The sequence below is a fragment of the Pan paniscus genome, chromosome 12 (genome assembly GCF_029289425.2).
Source record: "Pan paniscus chromosome 12, NHGRI_mPanPan1-v2.0_pri, whole genome shotgun sequence".
In the NCBI taxonomy this organism is placed as follows: domain Eukaryota; kingdom Metazoa; phylum Chordata; class Mammalia; order Primates; family Hominidae; genus Pan; species Pan paniscus.
In genome coordinates, this window is record NC_073261.2 from 31,405,759 (window position 1) to 31,433,209 (window position 27,451).

At 56.1% G+C, this 27,451-nt stretch overlaps 1 protein-coding gene across 3 annotated transcripts in view; it reads left to right on the top strand.

Annotated features, from left to right (window-relative positions):
* Window positions 1-27,070, top strand: part of FAM178B (family with sequence similarity 178 member B) — a 97,989-nt gene extending 70,919 nt beyond the window's left edge. The window contains exons 12-16 of one of the 3 annotated variants that reach the window (XM_057301269.1): window positions 203-290; window positions 8,918-9,043; window positions 24,461-24,538; window positions 24,913-25,065; window positions 26,647-27,070. In XM_057301269.1, the coding sequence (XP_057157252.1) occupies window positions 203-290; window positions 8,918-9,043; window positions 24,461-24,538; window positions 24,913-25,065; window positions 26,647-26,679 (478 nt within the window). In that variant the 3' untranslated portion in view covers window positions 26,680-27,070. The remainder of the gene's footprint in view (window positions 1-202; window positions 291-8,917; window positions 9,044-24,460; window positions 24,539-24,912; window positions 25,066-26,646) is intronic. The other 2 variants (XM_055107641.2, XM_034953725.3) reach the window with 2 other exon arrangements.
* The last annotated feature ends 381 nt before the right edge of the window (window positions 27,071-27,451 follow it).

A 27,451-nucleotide genomic window follows, 5' to 3' on the forward strand; every position in this document is an offset into this window, starting at 1 on the left:
TTTATTATTTAATTTTCTGATCATGAGAGTTTCATTCCTCCTAGAATACATAATGCTGTAAGCCAATGGAGAAAGCCCTTTGCTGGGGCACCCCAGATGGAGGGTGGCTCCCCCAAAGTCCCCTCTCCATGGGTATCCTGCCCCCTGCTTGGGCTCCCCGACTTCCAGCACACCCTCTCTCAGGCTGTCGCTTCTCCCCCAGGCGGCTTCGAAGCCAGCTCAGCCTTGTGGTCATTGCTCGAATGCTGGGCCAGCAGGAGATGCTCCCTCTCTGGCAAGAGAAGACCCAGGTGAGTGTTTGCTTCAGGCCTGGGCAGGAAGGCCACGGCCTGCGGGCTCTGGAGGCTTTCCCCAAAGGCCAGGAACATCAGGCCCCAGAGCTAAGCTGGCTCTGAACTCTCTACTCATGTTCTTTCATCAAGAATTACCGCTTGCATGCCAGCCATGTGCTAGGCGCTGAGGACAGAGCAGTGAGCTGAGAGCCTGTCTTTTTAAAAAATTGTAGTTGCTGGGCACGGTGGCTCACGCCTGTAATCCCAGCACTTTGGGAGGCTGAGGCGGGCAGATCATGAGGTCAGGAGATCAAGACCATCCTGGCTAACACGGTGAAATCCGTCTCCACTAAAAATACAAAAAATTAGCCAGGTGTGGTGGCGGGTGCCTGTAGTCCCAGCCACTCGGGAGGCTGAGGCAGGAGAATGGCGTGAACCTGGGAGGTGGAGCTTGCAGTGAGCCAAGATCGAGCCACTGCACTCCAGCCTGGGCGACAGAGCGAGACTCCATCTCAAAAAAAAAAAAAAAAAAAAAATTGTAGTAAAAGCTGGGTGTGGTGGCTCACACCTATAATCCCAGCACTTTGGGAGGCTGAGGTGGGCGGGATCGCCTGAGATCAGGAGTTTGAGACCAGCCTGGCCAATGTGGTGAAACCCTTGTCTCTACTAAAAATACAAAAACTAGCTGGGCATGGTGGCGGGCACCTGTAATCTCAGCTACTTGGGAGGCTGAGGCAGAGAATTTCTTGAACCCGGGAGGCAGAGGTTGCAGTGAGCATTTAATTCAAATAAATGAATTAAATTCATTTATTTAATTTTTTTGTAATCATCTTAACCATTCTTAAGCATAGTGTTTCAGCCATTTCTAAGTGTACAATTCAGGGACCTTAAGTTCATTCACAGTGTTGTGCAGCCATCACCACCATCCATCTCCATAACTCTTTCAACTTCCCAAACTGAAACTCCATACTCATTAAACACAACCCCCCAACAATGCCCACAGCCCATTTTTTTGTTGTTGTTTATTTTTTATAGTAAAGCATAAAAACAAATACTATTTGTAAAGATGAAAACAAATACTATTAAATTAAAACTACTCCCTCTGGTGTCCCCTCAGTCCCCAGGGTTAGGTATTGTTGGGGCAGCAAGGGCATTAAGAGTTCGGCCTTCTGAGCCGGGCGTGGTGGCTCACGCCTGTAATCCCAGCACTTTGGGAGGCCGAGGCGGGCGGATCACTTGAGGTCAGGAGTTCGAGACCAGCCCGACCAACATGGTGAAACCCCGTCTCTACTAAAAAAACAAAAAATTAGCCGGGCATGCTGGCAGGCGCCTGTAATCCCAGCTACTCGGGAGACTGAGACAGGAGAATTGCTTGAACCTGGGAGGCAGAGGTTGCAGTGAGCCGAGATCGCGCCACTGCACTCCAGCCTGGGCGACAGGGCAAGACTCTAAAAAAAAAAAAAAGAAAAAAGAATTCAGCCTTCCTGTCCTGTTCCTCTTCTCTCCAAAAAGCTCTGACTGCAGCCTCCTGGCAGCTCAGAGGATGTCACTTCACGGGGTGATGAAGGGGTCACTGGCAGCCCAAGGATGGATGGAAGGGAGGTTGAGCGCGCCCGCACCTCCGCAGTAATCTTCATGGAATCCTGGGAGAAGAGCTGCTGGGTACAACTGACCCTTCCAGCTCAGCTACACTAGGGGTGCTCTGGCTAGAGGCTGTGCATCTCTAGCCACTGAGGCAGCATAACCCCTTGCCCAGAGGGCTGAGACAATGTTCCAGCACATCCCTGGGTGAGGTGGACCATATGGCTGAGTCCCAGGTGCTGTGACTGCAAGGAGGGAGTTCAGAGAGGTGACCGGTGGGGTTGGGTTGTCTGAGCGGCTTCGGCCTGGCTTTTGCCCCGGCTTTTGCCTCAGATGCCTCCTTTGCCTTGAATGCTTCCCCCAGGCCTTAGTAGAACTGGAGCTTCTTGTCATTCCCACTCCAGCCAAAATGTCACCTCTGCAAGGGGCCTTCCTGACCACCCAATCCAGAGTGCCCCAGCACTGGCTGTCATCTTGTCCTAAGTCACTCCTGGTGGCCACCCCCTGATCTTTTCCTATTTGTTTGCTCAGCATCTGTGTTTTCCATCCCCTACCCCCAAGCAGAACATAAGCCCCTGAAGAACAGGGAACACGTAGTTTCTGGCCCCTGCTGCCCCTCAGCACCTGGCGGTGCCTGGCACACCCCGGGAAGGCAGTGCATGCTTGTGGAAGGGACAGGCACCCAGGTGGGTCGTCGGGGTGCATGGGGAGAACGTGCCCCAGCTGAGACCTTGGGAGGGGCAGTGAGGAGGTGACCAGTGCTGAGGTTACTTCATAGATGGTCTCTGTGAGGAAGAACAGAGGGACCCAGCGGTGTTGCTGGGAACAGCCAGCAGTTAGAGGCAGGGGGAGCACAAGATGGGGTGCCTGGGAGGGCTCTGAGATGCAGGCTGACGGACAGGCCCAGCGCAGAGTGGAGGCCAGAGGGGGCGCGACACAGGTGGCCAGAGAGAGAGTTAGAGCCAGTTCAAGGCTTGGCATTTTGCTTCGTTTTGTTTTTTCTTGGCCAGCAGCTGTGCATAGAGTGAGGAGAGCTTGGTGGGGCTGCCTTCCTGGTGGAGGTCAGAGTGGCAGAGGGGAAGTGTCATGGAGGAAGGGCTGGGTCGTTGGGCCCAGGAGTTGGAGGCTACAGCGAGCTATAATCACACCACCGCACTGCAGCCTGGGCAACAGAGCCAGACACCTTCTGAAAAAAAAAAAAAAAAAAAGAGTGGGGAATGGGGGCGCGGGAGGCAGTGTCTCTGGCCTGTAATCTCAGCACTTTGAGAGGCTGAGGTGGGAAAATCATTTGAGCCCTGGAGTTCTTTACAAAAAGTAAAATAATTAGCTGGACATGGTGGCATGTGCCTCTAGTTCCAGCTACTTGGGGTGGGGATGCTGATGTGGGAAGATGGCTTAAGCTCTGGAGGTCAAGGCTGCAGTGAGCCATGACGGCTCCACTGCACTCCAGCCTGAGCGACAGAGCAAGACCCGCTTTTTTTTTTTTTCTTTTTTTTTTTAAGGACATGGAGTGGCGCTGCCTCCCCTTGAGAGATCCTGGCCAGGCAGGTCTCCCAGGCTCCCCAGGGTCCAGGGTCTTGCAGCCTGTCAGGGCCAAGCCAGGTCCAGCCCACTTGCTGCATGCCCACCATGCACCCATGTGTTTATCAGACACTAGCTGAGCAACCTGAGTGCCAGGCTCTGTGCCAGGTACTGGCACTGGGGAGACAGCACCAGATGACCTCAGAAGAGAGGGGTGAGCAAGTCGGCCACGGCCATAGTGACTAACTCTGTCCAGGCACAGTGCGGCAGCTGCTAGAGAAGATGCCCTGAGCCAGGTCTTGGAGGCTGAGTCAGTGCTTGTACTGCAAAAAGGAAAAAGGGAGTGAGAGATTCATGGCGACTGGAGGGATAGGAAGGACCGGCAGGGGCCTGCCCATGGCCTTCCTGGAGCTCCTTCCCCATCTCCACTGCAAGCCCAGGGCTGCTCACAGCCTCCTCCCAGGTCTTCAGGCTGCCAGGCACTCCCCTTTCCAGTCTGGCCTGTCAGACCTTCCTGAAACACTCCTTCAAAGGGCCACCTCGTCCCCACAGCTGCCCACTCAGCCCACATGCCCCTTTCCCAATGTCTCCTCCACGGGGCTTGCCAGTGCTGCATGTTCTCCTCGGGCCTCCTCACAGGCCCTGCCTGCCCTCTGCACACAGCTTTTGCTGTGTCTGGGCCTCTTCTTCCTTTCCACCTGTCACCCCCGACCCGCAGTAGTGGCAGCTCCCATGTACACAGCACAGCTGTGTCCTGGCTGCTGTCCTCAGTGCTCGCCCCTCCTAGCAACCCAAGGCCCTCAGACTTACTGTCATCCATATTTTACAGATAGGGGAACTTTCCAGGGTCACCCAACAGGGAAGTGGTACAGCCGGGATTATTTTATTTTTGAGGCAGGGTCTCACTTTCCCAGGCTGGAGTGCAGTGGTGTGATCACGACTCACTGCAGCCCCAACCTCCCTGGCTCAGGTGATCCTCCCACCTCAGCCTCCCGAGTAGCTGGGACTATGGGCGTGCACCACCACACCTGGCTAATTTTTGTATTTTTTTAGCGGCAGGGTTTCGCCATGTTGACAAGGGTGGTCACAAACTCCTGGGCTCAAGTGATCTTCTTGCCTCAGCCTCCCAAAGTGCTGAGATTACAGGCATGAGCCACTGTACCCCGCCTAGAGCTGAGATTAAAGTCCTGCCCTTGACCACTGCAGGGCACCGCCTTAGCCTGTCCAGCTCTCTCCTTGCCTCTGGACATCCTGGACCACACCCGCCACTTCATGATGAAGTGCCCTGCTGGGTCCTTGGGCTTTAGTCTGGGTTCACAGACAGGAGGACAAGGGCCGTCCCTCCGTTTCCTCATCAGTGCACAAGTGCTGGAGAAATCCTATCAATCGATTCACTGTAAAAGGGGGCACAGGGGTTTAGAATTGACTGGTGTAGGAGCAGAGGACCTGGGGCTGGATCTGGGCACAGCAATTTGCAGGGCACTGCTGGGCAGGAGTCCCTGATGGCCAAGCTGCTGGGCTCTGTATCTCCCGCAAGCTGCAGCAGAGGCCCCATGGAGCAGGAGCAGAAGCACACGTTGGAGAACTGAACTTGAAGGACAGGACTTACAGCATTGAGGTCACACAGGCAAGTGGAGGCTCAGTTAGCCAGAGCCTCAAGGCTACGGTGAGGGTTTTGACTTCTGCGCAGAAGTGGGGAGCCCCTGCAAGGATTTGGGCAGAGAAGAAACAAAATCTGATTTATACAACGTTTAAAAATTACTCTGCCTGCTGTGTTGAGAAGAGATTACTGGGAGTGGAGAGGAAGGAGGTGATTGCAGTAATCCTGGCAAGAGATGACAGTGGTTTGGCCTGGAGAAACAGCAGCGTGGGCGGTGAGAAGTGGTCAGGTTGTAGGTGCATTTCCCAAGTACAGACAGTGGGATGTGCGATGCAAGAGAACAGAGACAAGGACTCCAGGTCAGTGCAACAGGCGGGATGGAGACGCCATTTGCCTACCCTAGGCAAGACGCAGCTGGAGCAGGTTTGGGGAGGAAATCAGGAGTTTGCCTCTTATCCTGGGGCACTTCTTGCAACACAGTAAACCTCTTGTCAAAGTGTGTCTTCCAGTTTGGGATTTGGAAAACGTGGGCTTCGGGTGGCTCAAATCGGGGATAAAGGTTTGCATCTACTCAGAAAATGTCAGCTGCAGTCTTGACTGTTCATTTATTCATTCAATCATTTGTTCATTTGACAGATACTTACTAGACATGTACCACGTGCCAGGCACGATGCTAGGTTCTGGGGACTCTGCAGTGAAAAAACTGCCCTCAGAGAGTTTACATTCCAGGGATTGGGGGGGAATAGGTGATAAAAAGCAAGTAAATTGCAAAGGGGCCAAGCGCTGTGGCTCACTCCTGTAATCCCAGCGCTTTGGGAGGCCAAGGTGGGTGGATCACTTGAGGTCAGGAGTTCGAGACCAGCCTGGCCAACATGGTGAAACCCTGTCTCTACTAAAAATACAAAAATTAGCTGGACGTGGTGGTGCTACTCGGGAGACTGAGGCAGGAGAATTGCTTGAGCCCAGGAGGTAGAGGTTGCAGAGAGCAGAGATTGTGCCACTGCACTCCAGCCTGGGGGACGGAGCAAGATTCTGTTTAGATAGATAGATAGGCAGACAGATGGGAACTTGGGCAGGTGGGCCTCACTGAGAAGGTGGACGTGGAGCAACGGCTGGAAGGAAGAGAGAGGCAGGTGCTGTCTGGTCAGAAGGCCCAGGCAGGGCACCAGCTCCAGGAAGCAGCAGGCAGGTCGTTGGGTCTTTGCAGACACTTAAGATCTTGGCTTCCTGTCCTAGGTGAGGAGGAAGCCAGGATTTGCACCCAGGAGCAACATGCTGTGTGGCCAGTTGCTTCTCTGGAAATCAGCCTCCACCACCTCTTCCCTGCCTCTGAGAAGGCTGGTGGAGGCCTGTCTTCCTGAGGGATCATTGCTTCTCGCCCTAGGTCTCTGCCCTAAGCGGCTGAGTGTTTGTAGAGCCAGCTGCCAGCAGTGATGTCGGTGTAGGGAGAGTTCTGGTCTGGCCCATCCCCGCTGGTTCCTGCAAGGCCCAAACAACCCCTTATCCTGGAGAGGGGTTTGTGTGTGGGGGAGAGGCTGGCTGGAGCATCCAGAGATGGAAACAAAAGGGAATAAACAATCGGAAGGCACAACGGCACAGGCAGATCGCAGGGGCAGCAGCTTGCTGCACTGAGCACAGCCAAGCTGTTTTCATGAGTGAGAGGAAAAACACAAGAGCAAGCATCGCAAGAGTGCTGTCCTGTGCTCCCCTGCCCAGCCCCACCCAGGCCTCCCGTAGCAGGGAGGGTCCCGGCTGGGCGAGGCCTGCCCGAAGGCCACGCTGGGGGTGTGGGCTGCAGAGCCTGACCCTGTGCTTGCACAGCTGTGAGCCCTGAGTGGGCAGAACTGTTCTGGAAACTATCTTGACTTGTGAAGCCTGAGGAAGGTGGCACAGCCATGGTTTGGGTGAAGCCCCAGATGGTGCCTCCCTTCGCCCAGAACCTTCCTCCCCCCTCCCAAAAGGATCAGAAACTAGGCTGAGAAGCCCTGGCCGCCTCCCAGAAGCTGAGGCCCTGGGCCTGACTCCTAGCCCCCAGCCCAGCTGCTCTTGTGGGCTGTCTCAGCCCATAACCAGCTGATGTGCTGAGCAGGTGGTAGGTGAGTCACCGGAGGAAGCCAGGTGTGCCAGCCAGGCTAAGCTCAAGAGGGGGGCTGGGCTGCGGGGCTCAAGCCCCTAGCCCATGGCCACCCTGCTTCTGTGCCATCTAAAGAGATGGTGCTTCTGTGAACTACCCTGGATCTGCTCCCACTTACTCCCCGCCCTGCCCCCAGGGCTGCTGTGGCCTCTCAGAGGCCAAGGGCTGGGAGCCTGCCTGCCTCTGCCCCAGCCAAGAGTTAGCTTCAGGGCAGCTGGGCAGTCCTTGCTGGGGCTGGGCCCAGGCTACCCGAATCAAGTGCATGCACTGGGCCAGAAGGAGCGGCTAACTGTAGACACCTGGACTTACGCAGGTCACATTCCCTCCAGAGGGGTTCAGAGAGGTTGGGCAGTTTATTCAAAAACTAAATGGGGGCTGGGGCGGCTAATAGCTTAGGTGCCATAGTCAGCCAAAAGCAGTGTGTGGGCCTTGTGTTGAATCTCCCTTCAAACAGACCAACTGTTGGAGGACATTTTAGAGACAGAGAAAACTGAACACAGGTGTTGGATGATGATAAGGAAGTCTCGTTGATTCTGTTAGGAAAGAAATGGTATTATGATTAGATTGGGGGGAAATCCTTATCTTTTCTGTAGAAGCTCTTTATGGGTAAAACGATACGATGTATTTGCTTTAAAATCCCCTGGAAGGAAAAGAGCGGGAAGGGGAGTAGAAGGCAGGGGCTGAAGACACAGGCCAGGCGGAATGAAGATGATGGTGGTCATTGCTCATGGTGATGGACTGTTGGGGACTTAGTCCGTGGTCTCTCTTCATGGTGTTCCAAACCTCCACAGAGAAGAGTTAAACCAAAAGAGAGGGATGCAAGGGAGGGTGGGCCCACAGATGCAGAGCGGCAGTGCAGGAGGTGGGGATGGGTGTGGGTGAGTGTGGGTGAGGGTCTATGGGGGGGATGACTGGGTGGGTGTGGGTGGGGGTCTGTGTGGGGGGATGAGTGGGTGTGTGTGTGAGTGGGTGTGGGTGGGGATCTGTGGGTAGGGGGTCTGTGGGGGGGTGAGTGGGTGTGTATGTAGGTCTATGTATGTGGGTGAGTGGGTAGGTAGATGAGGGTGGGGGTGTGTGGGGGTCTGTAGGGGGGTGTGGGTGGGGATCTGTGGGTGTGGGGGTCTGTGGGGGGGTGAGTGGGTGTGTATGTAGGTCTGTGTATGTGGGTGAGTGGGTAGGTAGATGAGGGTGGGGGGTTGTGGGGGGGTGTGGGTGGGGATCTGTGGGTAGGGGGTCTGTGGGGGGGTGAGTGGGTGTGTATGTAGGTCTGTATGTGGGTGAGTGGGTAGGTGGGTGGGGGTGTGTGGGGTCTGGGGATATGAGTGGGTATGTGGGAGGGGTCTGTGTGTATGTGGGTGGGTGGGTGAGTGGGTGGGTGTGGATGTGGGGTCTGTGGAGGGGGTGAGTAGGTGTGGATGTGGGTCTGTGTGTACGTGGGTGAGTGGGTGGGGGGTGGGAGGCCTGGGTATGTGTGGGTGTGGGGAAGATGAGTGGGTGGGTGAGTGGGTGGGTGTCAGGTCTGTGGGGGGATGAGTGTGTGTGGGTCTGTGTGTGTGTGGGTGGGGCGTGGGCGAGCTGGGTATGTTTGGGTACCCCTCCTCTCCTGGGAAGTATGCGTGATCCATTTTACAGATGAGAACACTCAGGATCCGAGAGGCCACAGTTCATAAGGTAGAGGTGGGTCTGTGTCTCAGAAGCCAGTGCCCTAACCCACTGCCACCAGCTGAGGTGTCCAGGCCGATTCCCGGGAGCACCCTGAGCTCTTGGCCACCACCCTCTGTGAGTGACAGCCTCCCTTCTCCTCCCCAGCTGTCCTCGCTCAGCCGGCTCCTGGGCCTCATGAGGCCATCATCTCTCAGGCAATACCTGGGCTCTGTGCCCTTGCCACCCTGCCAGGAGCAACAGCCAAAGGCTAGTGCCGAGCTAGACCACAAGGTGAGTGAGCACCCAGCACCCGCCTGCCTCCACCACGATGCCACCACCACAGGTAGCAGGGAAAGGCAGGGCTGTCCACATTGCATGGCCTGCAGGTCCTTCCAGAACCCCAGGGCCATGCCAGGGCAGAGACCAACAGGCTGCCTCCCTGTGTTGAGCAGAGGTGCTCAGCATCTCACCTGTAATTAGTGCTGTTACCCGTGCCGCAGGCGCTGGGGACGCCCTATGCGCAGGTGTAGGGGCCGAATGTCCGCCTGTCCCTGCTTGTGTGCCTTCTGTTGATCTGGGGTTGTCAGCCTTACAGCATGGTTTAGGGAGGATGCAGGAGCTGGATGCCAGGGAGGGGATGGGAGCACATCAGGATAAGCACAGGGTTGTCTCGACGTGCAGGGCATCCCTTCTTCTGTAGGCAGAGCTGGGCCCACCCTCCCTGTTCATTTTCACTGTGGTTGTCACTGAGTCTGAGTCCTTGGCCTGTCCCCAGTTCTTCCTAATTAACTTTCCAGACATTGCCCAGCTTTCCTGAAAGCCAAGTTCTGGTGGGAGTCAGGAGCAACAAGGTGCCCCAGGGCCTGCAGGTTGTGGAGTTTGGAACAGTGAGGCCTATGAGTCCCTGGGTGAACGTCAGAGCAGGGATGTGGTGGGTGTGAGGGCTGCAGAGTGGGCATCCCGGGCTCAGCTTCCTGGGGAGCAGGGCTTAAACCTCGATGCACTCTGCTGCCCCTGGGGACTCGGGGATGAAGAATGGAGATAGGGATCGTTATAATTGGGGAAGATGGTAATTCCAGAAACTCACTCGGAGGCTGGATGTTGATACAGAAGTCCAACCTTTGGGCATCACTCTGCAAATCAGATAAATGAATTAATTACTTAATGAACACAAATGAACCATTAAAGAGATATGCTAATCCCCAGGTGCACGCTCCTCTTCTGGAACATGTGGGGAAGGTTGTCTTTCAGTTGTGCCTAATATTAGTGCGTTTATGAGGCTGCTGCCTCCCAGGAGAGCGTGAGCTGTCTGCATGCCCCTTCTCTTGTGCCAAGTATTCCCCCAGAAACTGGAGCTGGTTATGGGCTGGTTATGGGGCCTCTAGAGAGGAGGTGGGGGTCAGTCCTGGGGTCGTCTGTCTAAACAGCACTCAGGGAGGCCTGGGCAGGGGGGCAAGGAACAAGGAGGCGAGTGGTGAGAGAGAGGAAAGAGGGTCACGTCTGGTCTGGCTGAGCGGAGAGTGTGGCCTGCAGGCACCTTGGGGGCCAGTCCTGGGCCTCACCTAGTAGAGGTGTGGTTCCTGCCAGGCTCACTGTGGTACAGAGGCTATCCAGGCAGCAGAAGACATTCTTTCAACAGCTGGGGAAGAGGGACAGTGAGCAGGCTGAGGATGCCTTTTCTTTAGAGGACTATTCTCACACACCTAAAGGAGGTTTGAAAGCCTCCCCCTGGTCGGCCGCCATATTGGAAATGACCTGTTTGGCCTGAAAACATGGAGGCACCGTGCAGCTCGGCAGAGCCCCAAAGGGGTAGGGTGCACTGGTCCAGGGCAGTGGAGGGGCAGGCGAGGCCCAGGCAGCTCTCAGAAGCCTTCACTGCAGCCCGAGACCACCTTAGACCACCTCTGCTGCGCTCCCCTACACCTCTGCCTCTGAGTGAGGGAGCCCCAGGCCAAGGAGGGTGCACGGGCACAGAAGTGTGAAACAGGCCCCTGGGCTGGGTTCTGTCCCCTGGGCTGGGCACTGTTCTGACTGGGAGGGGCCAGGTGGGGCAGGTGACTGGGCTCCACTCCCACCCCGGCCGGCTGACTCCTCATTAGGCCTCAGCATGTTTCATCTTCAAAGAGGTTAGATGGGCCACTCACCAGCCAAAACCAACAGCGGCGGCATCCACCCTGTTTTATAAGGAGTGGTGGTCTGAGCCGTGGCTGAGCCTTTCATCCCCAGAGCTCAAAGTCTTTGCCTTTTCGTTTCCCTTCAGTGCCGTGGGGAAACTGAGGCCAGAGTAAGGTTGACCTGAAGCGGCCCAGCCTGGAGGAAATGCCTACTTTCCCAGCGTTGGGGCTGCTGAGCTGAGTCTCTGCCTTTTGACGCCTGCCCATCCCCCAGGCCCTCTCACTCCTGTCTGGGAGATTTCCTGCCCTGTGCGGCTGGGTCACAGCCCTCCTCCAGCCCTGCAAATAAACACTTCTGCCCAGCTCCTTCCCCACCTCCTCTGGCTGCCTCAGGCCTTGGCCCAGCCTCTCCCTCTGGGAAGAGGCTGAGAGAGCTGCTGTTGGTGTCCAGGGCACAACTTTCTCTCCTCACTGATCCCTTGGCAAGTAAAGTTGTCCCTTTGCTTGCCCCCTGTCCAGCTAGACTGTGGGCACATGCAGTGTCTCTCAGCACTGCGTCCCACATTTGGCACTAGGTGAACGAATGAATCCAGTTTTAATTCCTTTGTCCTTCTCTGAACTCCCTTCTTCCGTTCTGTTCTGGCATTCGCTATTCGCTCTCCTGCCCCCATTCTGGAAACCTGCTGCCTCCTGTGTGCCATCTGACCAGCCTCTGCATCGTGGTCCCCTTGTCTCTTAAGGTCTTTGTATCATTAAGGCCACAAGAGCTTATAGCCTGGCCTTCTCCTGCAGGAGGCTCTGGACTAAAGAAGTATTACCTGCGTGTGGCAGAACCAATCCCAGCACATCGTTTGTAATTATAAGCTAGTGAGGTCCTGCCTGGGAAAGCACCAAGTACTTCAGCAAAGGAAGCCATGAGCTCCTGCTGCAGCTGTGCATGGGGGTCAGGAACTGGAGAGAATCAGGGGCAACATAGATGCCTGCACTGGCCGTGTGTCCTGGCTTTGACCACAGTCCTAGCTGAGCAGGCAGAGCTTATATGGACTATAAGAGCTTCTGTGGACTATCCCGCTTAGTGAGCTGATAAAGTTTTTAGCATTTTGAAGAGCTTCTGGATAAAGAAAACAAAGCTGAGCCGCTTTTGGTTATCTATGGCCCTGTGCATGCCTGGTTTGATCTGGGCTTTATTCTCAAAGAAGAGTAAACATCTGGTTTGGAGTGATGCTTGGGGGTCTGGTACAGCCATGTGAGAGGCAGAGGGCTTATTTGGCTGACAGTGGTGGCAGAGGGTGTTTTCCTGTAGGAGAGTTAACACAGGAGAGTTTAATACTTAGAGTTGGCCTCTAAGTACTCCCTTTGGCCCATGGATACCAATTCGCCCCAGTTGCCTTCCCAGGCAATCAAGGGAGACTGTTCTTTTGGCCGCAGACAGAAAAACATTGCATAACTTGACTCAATTTGCCACTGTCTCTCCAAGCTACCACCTGAGCCCACCAACCCAGAACCAGGGTCTTCTTGGGGCAGTTTATTTCCTTGTAGCTGACTTGTATAAACCATATCTGGCCAGATGTTGTCTGGTGTGTTCTGTCCAGCCTCAGGGCTCAGGGTCATGGAGGTCATGGCCTATTCACTCTTTTTTTTAAACAGGGTCTGTCTCACTCTATTGCTCAGGCTGGAATGCAGTGGCACCATCAAGGCTCACTACAGCCTCGCCTTCTCAGGCTCAATAGATCCTCCTACCTCAGCGTCCCAAGTAGCTGGGACAGGCACATGCTACCACACCGGGCTAATTATTTATTTATTTATATTGCTTGATTGATTGATTGAGACGGAGTCTTGCTCTGTCGCCTAGGCTGGAGTGCAGTGACTGACTGGATCTCGGCTCACTGCAACCTCCACCTCCCAGGTTCAAGCGATTCTCGTGCCTGAGACTCCCAAGTAGCTGGGATTACAGGCGCGTGCCACCATGCCTGGCTAATTTTTGTATTTTTAGTAGAGACGGGTTTTGCCATGTTGGCCAGGCTGGTCTCGAACTCGTGACCTCAGGTGATCTGCCCACCTCGGCCTCCCAAAGTGCTAGGATTACAGGTGTGAGCCACCACGCCCGGCCAATTTTTTTTTTTTTTTTAATAAAGATGGGGTTTTGTCACGTTGCCCAGGCTGGTCTCAAACTCCTGAGCTCAAGCAATCCTCCCACCTCAGCCTCCCAAAGTGCTGGGATTACAGGCATGAGCCATCTCAACGGGCCCCAATTCACTTCCATCGAGATTATTGATATTTTGGCTGTGTCAAAACCTGCTATTGCATATTATACTCCTCGTTACCACACTTCCTTATCATTTCTTGCTTTTCTTTTTGCTCTACTGATGCTCTATTTTTTTTTGTATTTATTTATTTATTTATTTATTTATTTAAGACAGAGTCTTGCTCTGTCACCCAGGCTGGAGTGCAATGGCGCAATCTTGGCTCACTGCAACTTCTGCCTCCCAGGTTCAAGTGATTCTCCCGCCTCAGCCTTCCAAGTAGCTGAGATTACAGGTGCCCGCCATCATGCCCGGCTAATTTTTGTATTTTTGTAGAGATGGGGTTTCACCATGTTGGCCGGACTGGTCTCAAACTCCTGACCTCAGGTGATCCACCTGCCTCGGCCTCCCACAGTGCTGGAATTACAGGTATGAGCCACCGCACCGGGCCTACTGATGTTCTATTGATGAGGTTTTTTAATTCTGTTTTTCCCCTTAGGGATTTGGGAGGCATATAGTACAAGGATCTTTATGGTGGGATGGAAGTTTTTCTCCCGGTTGGTTAAATTTGGGGACTGTGAAGTTGTTAATTATTTCCCATTGTATGGAAAGAAACTAAGGACCACAAAGGGGGAAGGTCCCAGAGCTGGGGCAGAGTCAGGCACCAGGAGCCTGGTCCCCATCTCCCCAGCTGCCCTCTGGGCATGTCCTCCTCCCAGCCAGATGATGTCCCCAGTGGATAACAGCTAAGGGGCAGTCTGTGGGTTCTGCACCTGTTATGGTCCCTGCGGGGGCACCACCCAGATCAAGGCCCCCGACTGAGCGTGAGTGGCTCTAGTCAGCTTTCTCGAGGTGCACACCACTTAAGGTCCCCAGCTCATGCTCCTGAGGCCTGGGGATGTGTGGCTTGTTTATTGGAGAAGTGCATTTGTACAGAATGGAGTTGTTGGCGGGGAGGGGGGGTGTGCTCCAGGGATTAGGTGATGCTCTGGGATAAACTCAGCCCAGCTGTGCCAACTCCACTGCGTTCATGCTCATTCTGAGTAGCTCTGCTCATGTTCTGCAGAGGGTGTGGCCTCTGCTGTGTGTTTGTGCATAAGTGCGTGCTGTGCACATCTCCTGTATATCCTTGTGGTGTGCCGCATGTGTTGATAGAGTTGGCAAACAAGTTTTACTGCTTCGCTCCCGCTGCTGTAACTGCAGTTGTCTGTCCCTATGCTGGGTGACCCTGCCAAGGGCCGCCTTAATGGGAGGTTGTGGAGAAAGGCCTGGCTCTCACTGCAGGGCTAGGCAGGGAGGGGGCTGCTGCCCTCTGGCAGCTGTGTGCTTGCCTCTGCCCTCTCTTGCTGGCATGCTCAACTCCAGCAATGGGATATGTGTTCCCCTGGGCACAGGCCACTTACCCTCTGTCCCCCTGAAAGGCAGGTGGAGCCTCTTTCTCCATTCTCGCCATGCTCTCTGCCTTCCCACCTGGAAGGGTCTGTCTCTTCCTTACTGCCCCACTGGGCTGGGGACCTTGGTCAGGCCAAGGTCAAGAGGGCTGGGAGGAAACCGACTGGTTTTGAGGAACAGAAAATGGATATTCAGAACTTGTGAGTTCCTCTCCTGTCTAATCTGTGGTTGGTTCTGTCTTACTTCCTCCAAAGTACAGAACATCAGACATCTTTAAAAATAAACCTCAAAGAGATGGCCTCTGGGAAGCTGACCCTCCAGGAGAGGGGGACCTCTACAGATCTGGGGACAGGCCAGTACTTCTGGGCATCCCAAAGCCAGGTAGGGCCCAGGCTCAGGCCAGCTTTGTTTGGGTCCCAGAAATTCTGGTTTCTTTGCAAGTGTACGAGCAGGCTTGAAGTGAGAGAGTTAAGCTGCGGAGGCAGGCTTGAAGTGAGAGAGTTAAGCTGCGGAGGCAGGCTTGCATTCTTCAGCCAGCTTTTGCTCAGGGCCTTGGCAGCACCCGGGCCTGCTCCCTGCCCCACCCCACCCAGGCCCAGTCCTCCCGGAGACCCTTCGGGGCCTCTCTCCCTAGGCAAGTGACTCATCAGCTTCCAACCTAACACTCTACCTGGGTCTCCTCATCCTTTAACTCTTCCTGGACAACCCTGTGGATTATCTTCTTCTCGTTCTGAGTTAGGAAAATAGACTCTAGTGCCTGTCACATCGTATGAAACTGCAATCCAGAGCCTCTGCCAGCTGGCCTGATGCGTGGCTTCACTGCTGCACATCACACTGCGACATTTGAATCCAAGCAGTGATGCTCTCCCAGAAACGCTCTGTTCTCAACGCCGCGTCTTTGCTCCTGCTGTCCCTCCTTCCTGCAGAGCCCAGACTGTCTCTCCTGTCCTTGGATTGCTACGGGCATGGCTCAACCCGTGGCTTGTTTACATCTTGCTTCACATACTTGAACAGCTACCTTTTAGGGTCAATCCAGAGTCTCACCTCAGGCACAACCCCCATGGCTCCCCCTGAAATGCCTCACCCTGTCTAGATATAGTGATTTCAGCACTTTCAGAGGCTGAGGCAGGAGGATCATCTGAAGCTAGGTGTTCATAGACCACCCTGCACAACATAGCGAGACCTTATTTCTGCAAACGGTTTTTCGTTGTTGTTGTTGTTGTTGTTTTTTGAGATGGAGTCTCGCTGTGTTGCCCAGGCTGGAGTGCAGTGGCATGATCTTGGCTCACTACAAGCTCCGCCTCCTGGATTCACGCCATTCTCCTGCCTCAACCTCCCGAGTAGCTGGAACTACAGGCACCCACCACCACACCTGGCTAATTTTTTTGTATTTTTAGTAGAGACGGGGTTTCACCATGTTAACCAGGATGGTCTCGATCTCCTGACCTCATGATCCGCCCACCTCAGCCTCCCAAAGTGCTGGGATTACAGGCATGAGCCACCGCGCCCGGCCAAAAGGTTTTTTTTTAAAAATGAGCCAGGTGTGGTGTTAACAGGACACGGTGGCACACGCCTATGGTCCTAGCTACTCGGGAGGATGGCTTGAGCCCAGAAGTTCAAGGCTGCAGTGTTTGAGGCTCCCAGCTGTGCACCGAAGACGGCCAAGCACAGTGGGGAAGGTCCCTTACACGCCATCCTCAGTCTGCAGGAACAGCTCCCAGGCCGACCATGGCCTTCTCAAGTGCTCTCTGCGCATTACGTTTTCTGTCCCTTCTTCCCTGTCTTTGCCAGGAGTTTTTAGTGACGGAAACACAAACACAAATCCTGGAAAGCCCTGGGACAGTTCCTCAGACTTAGAGGGACCCAAGGGCTAAACAGTGTCAAAAAACCTCAGTGTCACACCCTCCTCCTCCGGGCTCTGGCCCTTGGCGCCTTCCCAGGCAGGCTCTCCCCTCCTCCAGGCTCAACAGCCTTCCTTCAGCAGCCCTAGGCAAGTGACTCAGCTTCTAACCTAACACTCTACCTGGGTCTCCTCATCCTTTAACTCTTCCCGGACAAGAAAGAGCTTCGGCCCTCGAATCGTAACCAGAATGGCGTCTCATTGGCTTGGTTTGGGTCAGGTGCCCGTCTCTAAGCCAGTCACATTGGCAAGCTAGCATACAGTGAATGGCCAGCCTGGGATACACGTTCACCCCTCGAGTCAGGGCTGGAGTCACCACCATGGAACAGTTTGGTCTGAGTGTAGGGGACAGGAGGCTGGGACACTCTTACAAAGGAAGGGAAAGGACAGGATCCCTGGACGTTTGCAGCATCCCTGTGGTTCAGTCACGGGCAGTGGCCTTGTGCTCTGGTGTTGGTGGGAAGGATGAGGAGGGCAGTCCCAGGCTCTGGCCAGACGTGCCAACACCGTGGAGACAATTCAGTAAGTGAAAAAGCGAAAGACAAGAAGGGGAAGCCATGGGGAAACCATTGCTCTGTCAGGTGGTTATGCAACGCCCTGGCTGGTGTCAGTGACCCCCTCCACTCTACACGCTCACACGCACACTGACACGTATGCACTGATGTATACGTGTACTGGCGTGAACTCTTACACATAGGCACCGAGAATCTTGTCCCTCTCTGGGTAGTCTGCAGAGCTAGGTTTTCTGGTCCACATCTCCCTGGTGTCAAGGTCTCTGGTCCCAGCTGGAGCAGCAGGAAGACCCCGCCAATCCCTGCCTGTCATCTCCCTGACCCCCACCAGCAGGAAGCCAGAGAGGAAGGTGGACTGGGTGGGAGCCCTCCGCCCTCCAGCAAGGACTTGCCTCCAGTGCCTTGGCTCCTGCCACCAGCCGGCGGATGGAGGAATGGGGAGACGCTCTGAGATAACCTCCCCACGGCAGGTCTGCAGGAATCTGGAGCTCTCAGCCTTCCATCTCTTTCCCTCCCCAGCCCCATGCGCCATGGCCTCCACATTCCCTCCCTGTCCTCAGTACCACGAGCAGGAGCCAGGGCTGCTCAGGGCCCAGGCCCCAGGCCCCAGCTAGAGATAGAACTTAGGAGATCCCTGCTGTGAAGGGTCTCGGATCTCTGAACTCACTCTCCAGGAAGCCAGAGGTGCAAGTGAGAGCTCCTGTTCTGAGGGCGTGGAGGGTGTGGGCACGTGCTAGGCCCCGAGTCCTCTGCAGCCTGGAAAGAGACACCCACCTCTCTACCCAGCAGGGCCCAAAAGCAAACTTCCATTCAATGGCCATTCACTGCAGCAGAGCCGGAAGTCCTGCCTGTCCAGCTGCTGCCAGCCCGTCTCCCATTAACCCTAAATGGGCCTCATCCCTGCTTCGTGTTTAGGGACCGTGTTTGGGTCACCCCCACCCCTTGCCCTAGCAGGCACTTTCATTGACAGAATTGGGTGTCTTGCCTGGCAGGCCCCACCAGTGACGTCTGCTCTCTGGCTAAGACGTCTGCTCTCTGGCCTCTTGGCCCTGTGTCTTCTGGGACCCTAGGTTAGGAAAAGGTCTTAGGTCACCCGCCTCATTTCCTAGTGGTCGGTTATATGTCTTCATTTCTTCCTCACTAGGGCTTATGACCGGCGACCTGTCCTGGTCAGAGTCACTTCCCAAGTCAGCTTGCCTTTGGGAACAGAGCTTTCGATACCGCCCTCTGCTTCCTTCTTTAGTGTCTGCCAAAGCCAAGGGTCAGAGGTGCAACCTTGGAGCAGAAGCTGCCTGGCCAAGGGGAAGAGGTTGTGCGGTTTGCTCATGGGGCTGGGAAGACATGGCAGCCTCGTCCTGGTGGCCAGTGCCACACTGCTGGGGCTCAGAAGGCACGTAGCTAGGAAAATGCATCCCCTTTCGCCTGGTGTCCTGTGGACACACCAGTCACCTAAGCTCTGTCTCCCTCCCCAGACTGAGGCTCTTGGCCTGGGGCCTGAGTAGCCCTACCTCGGATTACTCATGATTCATCGTTGTTGTGCCCAACCTGTGTGCCCTGGGGGCCCAGGCTGCAAAGGGCATTCCTCCTCCACCCTGGGGGAGCAGCCTCAGCCTCGCCCTATCCTTCCAATAGGAGGCCCATGGACCCTTGCTGTTTCCCAAGGGGGATGTCCACAGTGTGAATCCTCTTTAGAGACCCCACCACCATCCACGCACACCCGGGGAGCTTGTCCTGCTGAAGGCTGAGAGCCCAGACATCTGCTCTTGGGCCAGACCTGCCCTTCCTGGACACAGGGTCGTGCACATCAGGAACCCTCCCCATGCCGCAGTTTCCATGTCTGCTGAAGGCGGGGTCCCAGGCCCTCTCTGCGTGCGCTACTGGATCAGGATGCCGTGAAGTGGTACTATATAGGTTTAAATTGCACAAAAAAGGGAAAAAAAGGATTGTGGCCCAGCCCCAGCCTTGGGTCTGAAAGGGCCCAGGGTAGACCAGCGCAGCTTCAGCCTTTCTCAGACTCCGTTAGCTCTAGAGTCGCTCTTCAGTCCGTGTGCTTACACCTCTGTCCTGAGAGGACTCGTGTGTGGCAATGATGACACCAAGGCAGAATGCTTCTCCTGGGCTGGGCTGGACCTCTAGGCTCTCGAGATTGGGCTGAGAGCAGCCCAGCCAGGCTAGGGCTGTGAGCATGGAAAGGAGAAAGCAAGAGGACCCCCCCTGGCTCCTGGTACCCCAGGCCAGAATCCCAGCGCCAGCAGACATCAGGGCCAGCTTCCTGAGTGAGAGGCAGGGATGGCTGGGGGTGAGCCCCTGGGCCTCAGCAGCCTGGCTGGGAGAGCCGTGCCCTTTGGGTCCATCTTCGTCCTTCCCAGCAGGCGTTCCTGGGTCAGCCTTGGTTCTCCCCCCAACACACACACAGTAGCTGCCCCAGAGCCTAGCTGGACCTGCTCCCGCAGGGTCCTCCTGCCAGAAACAGGTCTGCCTTCCCCACCCGGTCTGGCAGCCTCCAGGAGAGAGCTGGATTTGGGAAGACTTGCCCAGGGTTAAGACTGGATTCTTGGTCATGACCTGATGGGGGAGAAAGGTTATATGTTCTGGCCAGAGCGAGTGGCTTCCTGGGAGAGCCTCTCCGTCCTCCTTTCCTGCCCCCCTTCAGCGTAAATAGCCCAGGCCACAGCCCGCTCCCTTGGCATTGGCTAGAGGGGAATTTTCTAAAGGATGAAGTTCCTGGGAAATGTCCACCCTTTTTCCCTTTTGTCTATGACAAAAGCGCTGCTAATGGCTCCTAGTTGACTTGGGAGTCTTGGCTGGGGGAGCCTGGGGTCAGAACTAGCTGGACCAGAACATGGAGATGCTGACCTCCCTTCCTCTGGTGACAGTCCCAGTCTGCTGTCTGCTGTCACTCAGCCTTGTCATTCCTTCCCCAGGGGGAGGGCACGGCCCCCTTGAAGGCTGTAGAGCCAGGAGTGAGGCATTCCTGCATGGAACTTCTCAGAAGAGCCAGCCCACCAGACTCTGGGGAAAGACCCAGAAAACGGGAGCTCGGCCCTTGCTGGCAGCGGCCGCAGGGATGGGCTGGGCTTTTCTTGTCAGTATTGGGTCCGGGCATGCCCTCAGACTCTGCCTTTCCCCATGATGTTGACTGAGGTTTCCGGGGTCCCATTTCCCATTAGGGCTTCCCAGCCTGACTAACGTGCCATGGGGCAGGAGCTGGGTCCCATCTTCAGACAAGGTTCTGAGGCCTGGACGAGTGTAGCCCCCCAGCACCCAAGGAGGGCTAACCCTGAGGCCACAATGACATCCCCACCGCACCAAGCAGTTCTAAGAGACCTGGAAGGGCCTCCCTCTGGCGTATAGAAGGGCCACCTTGTGCTCCCAAAGGGAGAGGAAGCAGGTAAGGCAGGGAGTGCAGCCTTGGCTCAGCCTCTCTCTCCTGCCTCGTGGAAGGGAAGATGAACCGTGCCTCTGTAGTGCCAGCCAGGACAGGAGCAGGCTTGCTAAGTTCAGGAATTGGTCACACTGCGAAGGAAGCAGGAAGCGCAGCTCTCACACCTGGCCCTTCTTGTCTTGCTGGGAAGGGCCCCCTCACTCGCCCACCCCTGCCTGCCCTGCACCACTCCTGTGCCTGCCCCTGCCAGGTTGGAGGGAAGGGAGCTCAGGGAGCCACCAGCAGTGCATCACCAGCAAGCCAGCTGAGCTGGGTGAATCGGGTGTCCACAGCCGCTGGCGGTTTAGATGGGGAGACTCAGGGTCTGCTTGCTCCTGGCTACAGAGTTCCCAGTATCCACTGAGGTTTTGTTCCTCTGACCTTCACACAGAGAGAGGGGTCTGGTGGGAGGGTGGGGACACCTTGCTTGTTGTCTGGACAGGATCAGACTCTCTCTTACCTCTTTGCAGCTCTGAGACCAAGAGTCCTGGGGAAATGCAGGGAGGAGATGGAAGTGTGGGTATTTCCTATGCCAATAATGAAGGCTTCTTTTCAGAATCCCTACTGGGAACCCAGCTTCAGCCAAGCTCCCAGAGATGTTCCAAGGGAGGGCATCTGCACAGCCACCAATCTCCTTAAATTGGGTCAACGTCTTCCTTATAGGAAGCACCTCAAATGCAAGGAAGACATGCACCCAGCCTCCAGGCAGTGGCAGGTTTAGGTTTTTCCCTTTGGGAAAAACAGCTTATAAAATGTGGTTAACAGGGTTTTTCTCTAGGACTGCCATTTCCTACTCACTATCCACCCAAACACTCGGAATAGTTTTTCTGGGATTCCCCTCCCCCCTCCCTGCCCCCTGCAGATTCAATTATGGGAATTAGCATAAGAAACAAGTTGTGAAACCAGTAACTCTCCACTGCCTGGGGTAAGTCCACTGACAGATTTTTCCTCCCTGATATTCCTCCAGGGCATTCCTCAGATCTCAGACCCTCCCCACGACTCCTTCTAGGAGGGGAAGTTCTGCAGCCGGGCCTCCTCCAGACAAAGAGACTCCCCTGAGAGCCCATGGGTGGAGCAGGCCAGTGAGCTGCGCCATCAGCGGTGGGGAGTGAAAGGTCTGAGAGGGACAGGCCCCCTTTCGCCCCTCCCAGTCCCACACATTCTCCCTCGCAGACAGCCCAGGGTGCCTTCCCCAGCCGTCCTCAGTGATGGCCCTGATAACCCTTGGATGTTTTCTTCGGCATCCCCTGCCACCTCTCATCATTAGATTGCCCTCTCAAAGAGGGGCCTCAGCTTCTTCCTTTTTTTTTTTTTTTTTTTTTTTGAGACCAGCTTTTGCTCTGTTGCCCACGGCTGGAGTGCAGTGGCACAGTTACAGCTCACTACAGCCTCAACCTCCCAGGCTCAAGTGATATGCCTGCCTCAGCCTCCCAAGTAGCTGGGAATCCAGGTGACCATGCTGGATAACCTTTTGGTTTTGTTTTCTGTGGAGTCGGGGTCTCACTATGTTGCCCAGGCTGGTCTCAAACTCCTGAGCCACAGCCTCCCAGAATGCTGGGATTACAGGCGTGAACCACCTCGCCCAGCCTGGGTCTCGGCTGCTTTTCATGGCCAAGTCCCGCTCCCATGCCTCACAGCCACCCCAAACCCAGTTAGGTTCAGCCAATTACCGTTGGCAGTATCTTGTTAAAAAAAAGTTTTAGCCGGGCGCGGTGGCTCACGCCTGTAATCCCAGCACTTTGGGAGGCCGAGGTGGGCGGATCACAAGGTCAGGAGATCGAGACCATCCTGGCTAACACGGTGAAACCCTGTCTCCACTGAAAATACAAAAAATTCTCCGGGCACGGTGGCGGGCGCCTGTAGTCCCAGCTATTCCGGAGGCTGAGGCAGGACAACGGCGTGAGCCTGGGAGGCAGAGCTTGCAGTGAGCGGAGATTGCGCCACTGCACTACAGCCTGGGCAACAGAGTGAGACTCCGTCTCAAAAAAAAAAATGTTTTAAACCAACTCTCATTGTATTCTCCTTGTATGAGTAAACACATTGTAGGGAAATAATCTTAAAAAAGGAAAAAGGAAAGGTAGGGATACCCTGTAATCCTTTCTCCCAGAGAGAGCTCATTTTCCTGCTACCTAGTACATTCCAGCACACCAGTGTGGCCACATTCTATCACCTGCCTCCTCCAGGCACCCCCAGCCTGTTCCCACAACTCTGCCCCCCAGGTTGTCCCCACTCCCTTGCACCTGTACTGGCCTCTGTTTCTGGAACCGCCCTCAGGGTCTGTGGCTTCTGTTTCTGGAACCGCCCTCAGGGTCTGTCATCAGCCCTCCTCTGCCTGCACAGGGCCATCTTTGCCTCGAATCCTACTGTTCCTTTGAGGCCCACTTTAGCTTAGTCAATTCCTGAAGCCTCTAAGTTGTACTCCCCCATCCCCCATAAAACCCTGGAAGGGCCCTTTCTCCTTTTGGTCTGTGCAGAAGCAGAGGTATGTTATTTCCTGACCAAATGGTTGCCCTCCTGAAGTATCTTTCTCCCTCTCATGTCTGAGTTTGTTTCATGTCGCCGTGTCTCAGTCAAGGTATAGTGTCTGGCACACAGGCCCAGACTTGCTTTATGACAAGGGGGCAGTGAGCTGTTGCAAGACTGCAAAGGCTGGACAGAGTCGCAAAGGCAAGGCCAGGTTGGAGGGAAGGGGAGCTCAGGGAGCCAGCAGTGCATCGCCAGCAGGCCAGCTGGGCCGGGCAACTCGGGCGTCCACAGGCCGCTGCAGGGACCCGGCAGGCAGAGGGAGCTGGGCTTCAGAAAGGTTGGGTCTTCCCCACCCCAGGGCAGCTCTCCTGGAGGCACGCCTCGGTTTCCCCCACTGTGTCTTCTCTGCCTGCCGTGTGCAAGGCCACCTGGTCAGCCTGTGGAGTCAGACCACCCGTGGGCCTTAGCCGTTGTGTTGGAGAACAGGCTGGGTCCCAGGCAGGGTGGGCACTGCTGGTGGGAGCCCCAGGTGGCCTTCGACCTCAGGATTTTGCACTGCGGTATTTGGGTTTAAGAAGTCAGTTGATGGTACCAAATCTGATGTCCTCAGAAGTGGTCTGGCTTCTGTCCTGAGGAGACTCCTGGGCCTGTGCAAAGAAGCTGCAGCCATTGCTGGGGCACTGCCTGGTGCCCTGGGAGGGCCGGGTGATAAGGGCAGGGGAAGCTGGGGCACAGGGGCCGTGGGCTGGTTCTGAGCTCCAGCCTATTGTCACCTGCCGGCATTTCTAGAGCCCGCCTCTCCCACCCCTACTCGTCCTCGGGGCTGGTCATCTGCCACCTCCTGATCCTAGACATGAAGAGAGAGCCGAGAGGACAAGGCAGCAGGGCCCTCTGAGTGGAGGGGCGCACCTGCGGGCAGCAGTTGGGAATCCAGGGCAGACTGCATCCCTTCTGGAGCCTCACGCCCTGGGATGCTCCCCATGGCTCGGTTTCTCTAAACAGCAAGCACGTACCCCATAAGTGAACGGGTACCAAGAGTCCAGGGGTGCCTCAAGATCAAATTGTTCTCGGGCCAGATGGAGCAGGCCTGCGTCCTGTTTTCACTGCTGAGAGTGTGCAGTTGGCAGGAATGAGGATGGAGGCGAGGTGTGCAGACGCTCAGCCAAAACCTTCGGCTCCCATCTCTCCATCTGCCTCCTCGGGTCAGCAAGGCGACTGTCCAGGCAGGCTGCACCCATTTTGGTGTCCCAGGGAACAGAGACTGCAGAGATCAGAGTGGATAGGCCCCTCTCCCCAGAAGGTGCATTCTGCTTCCCCAGAAGGTGCGTTCTGCTGCCCCAGCACAAGGCTGGGGGACAGTGTGTGTTTCTGGATGGCTGGCTCCTTTTTCTAGAGGAAGGGAGGTTGGCCCTTCATCAGAGGGCAGGCTGGGAGTGCCTGCTAGGGAGTCACAGCTCCAAGTGAGTGCCAGCCCAGAGCCTGGCTCACCCAGGTCCCTTTGAAGATGCCTCCCTGGAAACTGTCGCTGAAAGCCTAGGGGTGACTGAGCCCCTGCCTGGCCTGCCAAGCCTGAGAGTGGGGAGTGTGCAGGTGGAGGGCACGCCATGCTGCCCTGGGTGGAGTTAGAGAAGCAGCTCTCCCTGTGCTCTCCCTCCAGGCCTGCTACCTGTGCCACAGCTTGCTGATGCTGGCCGGGGTGGTTGTTAGCTGCCAGGACATCACTCCAGACCAGTGGGTGAGTCTCCCAAGGGGCAGGGCTGTGGTGGGGGTGCCCAGCTGTGTCTTCTCCCCCAAGCGGGGGGGGGTTGGCTGGGATGGCGCCCAGCCCACTGTTAGGAACTGCAGAGAGTGGGAGGCTGAGAGGGAAGCCAGCCTGGGAGAGCCAGGGCCTCTTCCTCCCCACAGTGTCCCACCAGCTGAGCCATTCCCAAGGGACGCTGACCCAAGCCCCAGCAGTTGTGCTGGCCCCATCCTCCTTTTCCTGCTCAACTTCTGAACAGTCACTCAAATGTGCCCCTTCCTTTCTCTGAATTTGTTCTCCTCCTGCCCGGCTTTGGATGTGCCTGGCTCGTGCTACACCCGCTTCTTGGCCTCCCTCCGCCTCCACAGGGCGAGCTGCAGCTGCTGTGCATGCAGTTGGACCGCCACATCAGCACGCAGATCCGGGAGAGCCCCCAGGCCATGCACCGCACCATGCTCAAGGACCTGGCTACCCAGACCTACATCCGTTGGCAGGAGCTGCTGACCCACTGCCAGCCCCAGGTGGTGCCCCCTCTAGCCCCCAGACCTGGGAGGGGCGGGAAGTGGTCAGGCAGGGTTGGCCAGAGCCACCAGCACATCCACCCCCGCTGCAGCTGCTGAGCTCCTGGCAGGGATATGGGTGGAGTGGGCATGTGGGGGAAGGGTGGGGATGCCTTGAGGGGCCTTCATCATTCTTATCAAGAATCCAGTGCCAAAGGCTGGGCGTGGTAGCTCACGCCTGTAACCCCAGCACTTTGGGAGACTGAGGCGGGCGGATCACAAGGTCAGGAGACCAGCCTGGCCAACATGGTGAAACCCGTCTCTACCAAAGATTAAAAAAATTAGCCGGGCGCGGTGGTGTGCGCCTGTAATCCCAGCTACTCTGGAGGCTGAGGCAGGAGAATCCCTTGAACCCAGGAGGCGGAGGTTGCAGTAAGCCCAGATCGTGCCATTGCACGCCAGCCTGGGCGACAGGGCGAGACTCCATCTCAAAAAAAAAAAAAAAAAATCCAGTGCCCAGGGTGGGTGCGGAGGGAAGGGGACACAGAGAAGCGCAGTCCTCAGGAAATGCAAAGAAAAGTCACCCTGGAGAGGGAAAAGTCTGGACCCAGAGTGCCAGTCTTTCATGAGCAGTGCCAGGAAGGGGCCCCAGCTGTTCACTTGTGCTGTGGGCCTGAGGCTGGTCTCCTGCTGTGTTAGGAGGAAGGCTCCCAGGCTGCCCTGGTCCTCTCCACTACACCCCCTACCCCCGCCGAGTTTTCTCAGAGCGTGTAGGTGTGATATTCACAGCTAGTGTTTCTTGAATGAAGATCCGTTTCTCAAGAACCCACACAACCCCCATGAGGCAGGTGTTGTCAGGAGCCCATTTTACAGATGAGCAGACTAACCAGAGGCCCTGAGAGGCTCGGTGGCTTGCCCCCCATCACGCAGGCAGCTTGTGTGAATGTCAGAATCAGGGCATGAGCCAGCCTGACTCCCAAGCCTCTGACCTAACCAACTTCAGCCCCTGTGCTGGTGCCCTCCCTTCCGGCCCCATCTCTCCAACAAACAGCACCCTGCTGGGCTGGCTCGGGGTCTCCTCCCTTCCTGAGCCCCCAGTCCTCTATGGAGGGGCACAGGACCGGGTGAGGACCACCCCCCACCCCACCACCAGTGCCCCTCCTCTCCTAGCCTGCCTCTTCTTGACTCCTCTTTTGTCCTTCCCCTATAACCTCTGACTTAGGTCTGACACACTGGCCACAGGCTGTGGTTTGGGTCTCAGATTTCGCCAAGTCTCTGAGAAGGCTGGAGAACAAACCTCACCCTCACTCCCCAAGGAACTAGATCTCACCAGCCTCTGGTGGGAGCAGTGTGCTTGTCACCAGAAGAAGGAAAAGTGATTCAGGGCCTGGTAGAGGGGCCCTGGGAGACCACTTATACGGTCACGTAGCCTGATGACCGCTGTGTCCTCGCCAGTAGTGTGAACCCAGGCATCCTGCTCACTCGGCCCCTGGCATGAGCCTGCGATGGGTGCTGAATGGACACCGCCAGCCCGGGGAGCTGCAGGGCAGTGGGCAGCACCTGGGCCCAGGCCCTCACAGCCTGCTTTTCTCCTCGCCGCAGGCCCAGTATTTCAGCCCCTGGAAAGACATCTAAAGGAACAGGGTCAGGGCAGCCCAGGGCTCCTGGCTTCAGCAGGAAGTGAACAGGCTCAGGGAACTGGAGGAAGCAAAGCATCAAGGCCAGAGGAGGCCACATGCTGACCAGCCTGATGAGGCAAGAGCCTGCCCCTGCCACCGCCCCGACTCCTCTCCTCTCAGCAAGAGCCTGCCTCTGCCACCGCCCTGACCCCCTCTCCTCTCAGCAAGGGATGGGCCTCTCTGCCTCGCCCACCCCTCAGCCCTCCTCCCAGCCATCTCCTCTTCCCTAAGGCCTCTGTCTCCATAGCTCTGGTTTCCCTGGGCCTCAGTCCTCCCCACCCTCCTTCCTCTGTCTCCCTGTCACTAATGTGAGGTTTCTTTGTGCACATTAAAGTCTTCTTTCAGCATCAGTGGTTTAGAACACTTCCTTCAGTCCCTGTCCCGAGGGCTCATGCCAGCGTCCAGTCTCCTGATGCCTCTGCCTGTGTTTCGCTGGGTTCTTAGCTCGACAGTTACAGCACTGGGGCCCAGGCCCAGGTCCTGCCTGTAGCAGAGGGCTGTCTGCAAGTCCCCGGGGAGGGGCAGTGCTCCCTACAGCCCACTGTGGCCCAAGAGCTGTCAGAAACCCAGGAATGGGACGTTTGTTTGGACCCAGTCTGGGACCACTCCCCATTCCCCGCCCCTGCTGAGGAGGATGCACAGAGTGAGATGTGGATCAGGGCTGTAATTACACTTAATTCCATTTAGTGCTGAGCTCTGAAATCAACTCCCCAGCCTCAGGAGTGGGG